At 45.0% G+C, this 8,980-nt stretch overlaps 1 protein-coding gene across 1 annotated transcript; it reads left to right on the top strand.

The window, feature by feature from the left end:
* The first annotated feature begins 4,895 nt into the window (after window positions 1-4,895).
* LOC117561325 (potassium voltage-gated channel subfamily B member 2-like) lies at window positions 4,896-6,896 on the top strand. Its single transcript, XM_034238622.1, has one exon. The coding sequence runs from the start codon at window positions 4,896-4,898 to the stop codon at window positions 6,894-6,896; it is 2,001 nt and encodes a 666-aa protein (XP_034094513.1).
* Window positions 6,897-8,980: the final 2,084 nt, after the last annotated feature.

Raw genomic sequence — 8,980 nt, 5'->3', positions numbered from 1 at the left:
CATTCCTGTGGAGGTTGGGGACATTGAACCAGAGTGGTCGGTGTTCAAAGCCTCTATTGCCGAAGCCGCGGCGGGGAGCTGTGGTCTCAAGGTCCTAGGTGCCTCAAGGGGCGGTAACCCTCGAACCTCCTGGTGGACACCGGTGGTCAGGGAAAATGTCCGACTGAAGAAGGAGGCCTTCAGGGATTTGTTATCCCGGTGGACTCCCGAGGCAGTTGCAAGGTACCGACAGGCCCGAAGGGCAGCAGCCTCATCCGTGGCCGAGGCAAAGCAGCGGGTGTGGGAGAAGTTCGGAGAAGACATGGAGAAGGGCTTTCGGGCGGCACCAAAGTTGTTCTGGAAAACTGTCCGACACCTCAGGAGGGGGAAGCAGGGAACCATCCAAGCTGTGTACAGTAAGGATGGGATGTTGTTGACCTCAACTGATGGAGTGTTAGGGCGTTGGAAGGAACACTTTGAGGAACTCCTGAACCCGACAACTCCGCCCTCTATGTTAGAGGCAGAGCTGGAGTATGACGGGGGATCAACACCAATCTCCCGGGGGGAGGTCACTGAGGTCGTCAAACAACTCCACAGTGGCAAAGCCCCGGGGGTGGATGAGATCCGCCCAGAAATGCTGAAGGCTCTGGGTGTTGAGGGACTGTCATGGTTGACACGTCTCATCAACGTTGCGTGGAAGTCGGAAACAGTACCGAAGGAGTGGCAGACTGGGGTGGTGGTTCCCCTTTTTAAAAAGGGGGATCAGAGGGTGTGTGCCAATTACAGAGGCATCACACTACTCAGCCTCCCCGGGAAAGTTTACTCTAAGGTACTCGAAAGGAGGGTCAGGCCGATTGTCGAACCTCAGATTGAGGAGGAACAATGCGGATTCCGTCCTGGTCGTGGAACGACGGATCAGCTTTTTACTCTCGCAAGGATCCTGGAGGGGGCCTGGGAGTACGCTTATCCGGTCTACATGTGTTTTGTAGACTTGGAGAAGGCGTATGACCGAGTTCCCAGGGAGTTACTGTGGGAGGTGCTGCGGGAGTATGGGGTGAGGGGGTCTCTACTCAGGGCCATCCAATCTCTGTACTCCCAAAGCGAGAGCTGTGTCCGGGTCCTCGGCAGTAAGTCGGACCCATTTCCGGTGAGGGTTGGCCTCCGCCAGGGCTGCGCTTTGTCACCAATCCTGTTTGTAATATACATGGATCGGATTTCGAGGCGTAGTCATGGGGGAGGGGGTCTGCAGTTCGGTGGACTAAGGATTGCACCACTGCTTTTTGAAGATGATGTGGTTCTAATGGCTTCATCGGTCTGCGACCTTCAGCACTCACTGGATCGGTTCGCAACCGAGTGTGAAGCGGCTGGGATGAGGATCAGCACCTCCAAATCTGAGGCCATGGTTCTCAGCAGGAAACCGATGGACTGTCCACTTCAAGTAGGGAATGAGTCCTTACCCCAAGTGAAGGAGTTCAAGTATCTCGGGGTCTTGTTCTCGAGTGAGGGAACAATGGAGCGTGAGATGGGCCGGAGAATCGGAGCAGCGGGAGCGGTACTGCAGTCGCTTTACCGCACCGTTGTGACGAAAAGGGAGCTGAGCCAGAAGGCAAAGCTCTCTGTCTACCGGGCCATTTTCGTTCCTACCCTCACCTATGGTCATGAAGGATGGGTCATGACCGAAAGAACGAGATCGCGGATACAAGCGGCCGAGATGGGTTTTCTCCGCAGGGTGGCTGGTGTCTCCCTTAGGGATAAGGTGAGAAGTTCGGTCATCAGGGAGGGACTCGGAGTTGAGCCGCTCCTCCTTTGCGTCGAAAGGAGCCAGTTGAGGTGGTTCGGGCACCTAGTTAGGATGCCACCTGGGCGCCTCCCTAGGGAGGTGTTCCAGGCACGTCCAGCTGGGAAGAGACCAAGGGGTAGACCTAGGACCAGGTGGAGGGATTATATCTCTTCGCTGGCCTGGGAGCGCCTTGGGATCCCCCAGTCAGAGCTGGTTGATGTGGCCAGGGAAAAGAAAGTTTGGGGCTCTCTGCTGGAACTGCTACACCCGCGACCCGACCACGGATAAGCGGGAGAAGATGGATGGATGGATGGCTTCATCAAAGCAGCAACACACTCATTTAAACCAGACAGATCACAACATTAAAAATGAGGCAAAGGAAACTCAGCAGAAATTCAGCACAGAGAACTGTCAATGCAAGGAAGCTGCACGGTCCATGGTCCTGAACTACAAATTATAAATGTAACATTTCAACAATCAGCATTGAAACATGTGCTATTGTAAATATTTTGCCGACTTACAAATTAGTGAGATACATGTGCCTGTCGGGGCGCGCAGAATGTTTTAATCCTTGGTGGCACTGAGGAGAGAGCCACTCGCAAGTCCTGTTCAACAGAGAGCCGTGACCTCCTGTTGTTCTTCATGTAAACCAGAGTAGAGAACGCCAACTCCAGAGATGGGGTCGTTACTAAAAAAATGTAATATACTACATATTACTTTAAAAAAAAAGTAATATATTAAACTACTTCGTTACTATCTACATAAAGTAACTCGTTACTTTACTCGTTAATCGCCGAGCACGTACGAACTGCGCATGCGTGAGTGGCAATAACTTTCCTTACCAGCAGGCGGTGGTAGTGTGTATTTGTCATTCAAAACAGGCAACAACCGGAAGACAGAGAAGAAGAACAGACAACAAATAGGTGTGCGGTAGCTTCACCTTAGCATGTGTTCTTTGCAGGTGCTTGTTGAGGTTTGACGTGGTGTTTCCAGCAGTGGATAACAGCTTCTGGCCTGGACACAGTTTGCACCTCACCGTCACATTCCTGTCTATTCTTCGGACGAACTCAAAATAATGGGCATACCTCCACCCCTCGAAAGTTATCGCTGACTCAGCCATGTTTATGCAGCACTGCACGTGGAGATGTGGACGCGCAAGTCGCGCAGATTACGTACATATAAACCTACAAAGCACTGATATAGTAAATTAAAAAATAATTATTTTTGTGTAGTTGTATATTGCAATAAGAACGTATGGTTGTCACAAAATCCCACGGCACACCCGGACTTGCCTCACGGCACACCAGTGTGCCGCACCGTTTGCTGCTACTTATTACATGTTCCTGCATCTCCAGGTTGATTCTTATACTTGTTTAATCTTGTTCAGACTACATTTGTAACAATATTTTCCATCTTTTTCATAATGACCATCACCAATTATAAAGCAGTATACAGAACACCAGGCACCATCTGTTGATTCAGAAACATCCCTCTGTGTTTCCTGTCAGTCATTATCATCTGTTCACCTTTATAGTTTTCTCTGACCTTTCTTTATGATTCTATTTTGGTATAAGTATTTTCGTGTGGGTGTCCGACGTATGCTTGACTCTTCCTTCTGGGGGAGGAAATAATGAGTAAACACTTCTAACCTCCCTCTATCCTTTCTATAGATAGCAACACAATCCTATTACAATTATCCTGAAATGTCCTAGCAAGAGCTGCAGGGAGAAGACTCCGACTGCACATGCTTCAGTTACCTCACTCAGAAAGGACATATGAGTTTTTTGAACAGAAGTCTCATGGGGAAGTGTTGAGTCCTCTAAGTCTATGTTATATGTGAGTCATACTGTGAGAAGTAGCTTCAGATTAGCCAAGGGCAGGGATGAATGGGGGCTGGGTGCAAACACTGTCTCAAATCACCTGAGAATTGACATATGGGGGGAAATATATAATCATTCCCTTCACATTTTACGATGCAACTTGTAAGATATTCATTCTTAAATGTTTGTTAGGCCTGGTTACCAATTAATTGAAGGAGCAACCTTTCTAAATTGCATTTTAACATAATTTAAAGGACTCTAAATGAAGTGTTGTAGGCCTACTATTATTCATTAGGGGAAACAGATTTAAAAAGAAATATTACAACACAGGACAAAATACGTTTTGTTAAATGACAACATCTTTCCCTTTATGCAAATGCATTCATTGGGTCTTCCCTCCAGTGGTTAACATAGCCATATTATATTATTTTATTTTATTTTTTTGGACATATTACTTCAATTTCTTATGTTTATATATCTTATTTTATCTTATATTGCACAGTTCTACTTCTTATGTGTTGTATTTTTATTTTGTATTCAGTCTAAATGGAAAACAGGCATAGGCTACTGGTTCTGATTTCGATTCTATGTTTTTGTATTCTGGAGACATCACCATGACAACATCATGATTTATCTTTCAGACTTGACAAAGACACATATTTTTTTTTCTGTTTTCACTGGCTGAGGACTAGACTAACTGGCACAATTAAAAACGTATTATAAGGTGGGCTCCTAAATCTTTATTTATTCAACCCAGCTGGTGATTTTTGTTAATGTGAACGGTCAAACAGACAAAGCATTTATGGTTAATTAATTGTATCAAACGTCTCAGGCTGCAAATTCTGTTTCAATTCAATATTGTTAAACTGTTGCTTCCTTTATAATTGGAACCTCCTCAACGCACACTTTTTTGCTACACTGTTTTTGTTACCATTATATTGTTGAATGCGTAGAGTTTTTGGTTTTTATGTACACACACAATTCTGAAGATGTTGTTATGCTGATCTATTTGTTTTGTAAAGCAAACATATTTGGGATGGCTTGGTAAAATGTTGGCAAATGTTGACAGTATCACTGAATGACAGCTTTTCTTTAACTACTTTACTTTAATGACAATGTGGCTGTGACTCGGCTACCAGATGTCTCTCAGATCTGGCAACTTTAAAAAGTCTATAGTATTTGTTCAGACATTAAAATCAAAATCTAAGAGGGTTGACATACCAAGACTTACAGTACTTACTTGTTGCATGACATACTGAGGCAATGGATTTAACCAAATACCGTGAGCTCACTATTATGTAGAGTGTGAAGCCACAATGTGTTCAGCTAATACAGTAACCTACAATGTTTTCTTTTTCTTGCAGTTCCTGGCTTTTATCTCCATCATCTTCATCATCATTTCCACCATCTCATTGTCCCTGAACACCCTGCCGGAGCTTCAGGTGGTGGATGAATTTGGCCAGTTCAATGACAACCCAAGCCTAGCACACGTAGAAGCTGTCTGCATTGCCTGGTTCACCATGGAGTACATGCTGCGCCTTCTCTCAGCACCTAACAAGTGGGACTTCATCAAAGCCCCACTGAACATCATTGATTTGCTGGCAATCTTGCCTTACTATGTGACCCTCTTCCTAACTGAGTCTAACAAGAACGTTATGCAGTTCCAGAACGTGCGGCGTGTGGTGCAGATCTTCCGAATCATGAGGATCCTGAGGATTCTGAAGCTGGCCAGGCACTCCACAGGACTCCAGTCTTTGGGCTTCACTTTGAGAAGGAGCTATAACGAGTTGGGTCTACTGATTCTCTTCTTAGCCATGGGCATTATGATCTTCTCTAGCTTGGTGTTCTTTGCTGAGAAGGACGAGGATGCCACCAAATTCACTAGTATTCCCGCCTCCTTCTGGTGGGCTACCATTACCATGACCACTGTTGGTTATGGAGATATTTACCCACAAACCCTACTGGGCAAGATTGTTGGAGGGCTCTGCTGCATAGCAGGTGTGTTGGTAATTGCCCTTCCCATCCCAATCATTGTCAACAACTTCTCTGAGTTTTACAGAGAACAAAAGCGGCAGGAGAAGGCCGTCAAGAGAAGGGAAGCCCTTGAACGAGCAAAACGGAGTGGAAGTATTATTTCTATTAACCTCAAGGATGCTTTTGCACGCAGTATGGAACTCACAGATGTGTTGGTGGAGAAGAGGGAGGACAGTAAGAATCCGGTGGACAATCATATGTCACCCAGCCGATGGAGCTACCACAAACACTACACCAATGATGAGTCGTGTAGCCAAGGCAAGTCGCATTACCAGGAAGTGGCGCAGCAGGGCTCCCCTGAACGAGTCAAGCCTTTGCCTAACAAAACTACGCCTCAAAACCTCAGTGTAAATCTGCTGGAAGAAGCTTTAAACAAGACATCAACAATTAAGGAGCAGAAGAAGAAAATGTTGGAGGAGCAAATGGAGATGAAAATGCTAACCTCCACCCAAGCCAGACAAACTTCTCCTGAAGACTGCATGAAACTCTCCTATGTTGGTTCAGTAGAAAGAAGGGGGTCCAGTACTGAAGGGGGTACAACTAGTGCTAGACACCAGCGCATTCCCCCTCCCTTGGATCTAAGTCAGATCAGCACCATAGAAGGCAACACGGACCCTGACAGCATTCAGCCAATGGCTGTCATTAAGGAGGGTTTGTATGAGTTTGTGTCCACCCCCAGAGGAACTGAGCCTGGAGATATGGGTGTGGACAGCTTTGGGATGACCTATGATAGCATCTGCAGCGCCAATCAAAATACAAAAGCCCTCAAGGTTGACTTCATTGGAGCTCAAGATGATGTGCTTATGGCGGTGATGACACCTGTAGCAACCTCAGCCCCCATTGGGTCTGCCAAGCTTGCCCAGCTGCTTTCTGACGACATGGTTTCAAGGTTTTCTCCGTCCTCCAGCTCCTCAACCATGGAAGCTAAGTCTCCGTTGGTGTTCCTGCAATCTCCGTCTCTGGTCCAACAATCTGTCAGTCCGTGCAACTCTCAAGGGGGAGGTGAGGGCTCAGTAGCCAGGAGCTTAGAAGGTGAAGGGCAGCTAACAGGCTTAAGCCACCAGGGGAGGAATCACATGGAAAGGTCTGCTGTTGGCTCAGGCTCAAATTCAAGCCCTCTATCTTCCAAACTCAGCCCGCTCAACTGCACCATGGAGCAAGGGACTTTGGAAGGAAGTGAGCAAGGAGGAGGGAGAGAAGAAGCAGATCAGAGCGTGGAGAAACAGGAAAATCACATTGTTCTGGGTAGAAGTGCAACACCACCCTGTGAAACAAGCATGTAAGCCAAAAACGAGAAAAGGTTCACAGATATAGAAGCCAAATGGGTGGGGAAAAGGTTGACGGGATCAATGGCAGCCACCACCCAGAATAAACCAGAACAAGTATTTCCAGGTGTGTGTTCTGCACCTGTTGACAAAGACAATGTGGAAAACAAACAATGTTAACAAGACTATCAAAACAGTTGTAGTTTTTCTGGATTGATGCACCTGTCATACCCCACAAGACGTTTGGACTCTCATCTCTCTTTCGACGAGTACTGCTGTCCAGAGAAAGACGTTTCCACAGTGTTGTCTCTTGGCTTTGAGGAAAGTCAGTAGCACATGCCCACTGTCTGGGTACTATCTGAAATACACTCTTTCATGTCAGTGTTTATGATATATTATTTGTAGACCAGACTGATTTGCTGCAAAACAGTGTCATCTAAAACATCTTTTAGGGCTCAGATGTGAGCATAAACAAAGCCTTGTGTGAATGAGAAAATATAGACGGTAAGAGAGTTTTTGCTTACAGCTCAAGAGGTAAGATTTACAGTTCATATTTTCGGTTTATTTCTTATAAACACCAAGGAAAGACAGAAGTTGTCTTAGCAAAATGTAAAAAGACTTGTAAAAAGGACAAGCCTCTATGTATGGGTCTTGCTTACCCATCGTTCTCAGTGTAGGTATTCCGTTATTGTAACGGTATCTAGATCAAACAAAAGCACATGGCAAAAGTACAACTTATGTATCTTTCTGTTTTTTTTCTTTTTTTTCCTCCTAATTTCTATGATAGCTGAAACAGGGTCTTGAATGTCAAAGGGGGATAGAATAGGGATGCAAAACAATTTCAAATTACAATTAAATTAATTAATTAACTCAACATCACTATTACACATACAGTAAGGGGACAGGAAGGAAAGCACACAAGGACTGTGGTTCACCAATGGCTCATGTGCGGGTCATCTCACATTGCCTGTGTCTAGATCAGGAGCTCCTCCTTCAGTGTCATGCTTTTCTGGGAACCTCCAAATATGGCTGAGGGATGTGATCATCCTTTCCCATCCCTTTTCTGAATTGGCTGGCTTCTGGTGTGTTCCGTCCGTCCTCATAAACTCAGGAAGTTGATGAAGAGTGCCCAAACAAAGAATCTTTGTTAGTCTCTGTGAGACTTCTTGCTTATTTAAAGATAATTCTGGTTTGTTACAACTTCTGTCCTGTTATCATTTTGACCTTCATTTCCTATCAGTTATAATGACTCTACAGCATGCTCAACAGTTTAATAGCTGAGAACTGGAACTCATTGACATCAATAAGACCAACCAGTTCGAGAAACATGATCAGCCAACCTTCAATCACACCTGACAAAGCCACCAATTCATTTTCAAGCTAATTACCTGTTAGCTTTAAAGGGGGAGATGGCTGCATCCTAACATTTTTATACGTTTTCCAGACAATAATTTTCACAGTGAATGGCTAGTGTGGAAGTGGTTCAAACTTCTCTAGCTTCGTCTTTTCATTCTTCTTTCAATCATGCATAAGATTTGAAGAGAATGTCTGAAAGTGTGTAATTCAGGCTTTCCCCCGGCCTTCAATTATGATCAAAAACGTGTATACAGTAGTTTCTACTGAGCATACTAAACCCTTTAGTTTACCTCAAAATAAAAGGTTTGAGATAATCGGGTTAAAACGTTTTACTATGTGTAACAGGTCAGATCATCTCACTGTGTTTTCTTGACTTGTCGGACAATGTCAATATGCCCTCAGCAATTAACTTGATGATTGTGTTATCATAACCAATATGAAAGATGGCCAAAAGAACAGACATAAGACAAAGAGGTAATTAACTAATGAACTATCCTTTGAGGGAGGAGGTGCAGGTTCACCCTATTCACCTTCAAGACTGCAAAGGCTACACCATTTAGGCTCACTGAAGGAGGGGCCCCTGAACTCATGTGACTCCACAAACTGTGTATTGCTCTTCCCAAGTAGTTTCATATATAATGGCTCGGGAGGGTGAAGAGAAATGGCATGTGTCTTTGCGGTTCGTTTTGGCATGGCTGATGTATTGTGAATGTAGTATGAGATTTCCCTCTACAGGCATTTAAGGC

This window comes from Gymnodraco acuticeps, unplaced genomic scaffold (genome assembly GCF_902827175.1).
Source record: "Gymnodraco acuticeps unplaced genomic scaffold, fGymAcu1.1, whole genome shotgun sequence".
NCBI classification, from domain to species: Eukaryota; Metazoa; Chordata; class Actinopteri; order Perciformes; family Bathydraconidae; genus Gymnodraco; species Gymnodraco acuticeps.
Note: the sequence above shows the minus strand (reverse complement) of the source record. Positions and strands in the feature narration are given on the sequence as shown.

What these genes read in the sequence shown, in the direction of transcription:
- LOC117561325 (XM_034238622.1), top strand. Translation starts at nt 4,896, where the DNA reads ATGTGTTCAGCTAATACAGTAACCTACAATGTTTTCTTTTTCTTGCAG.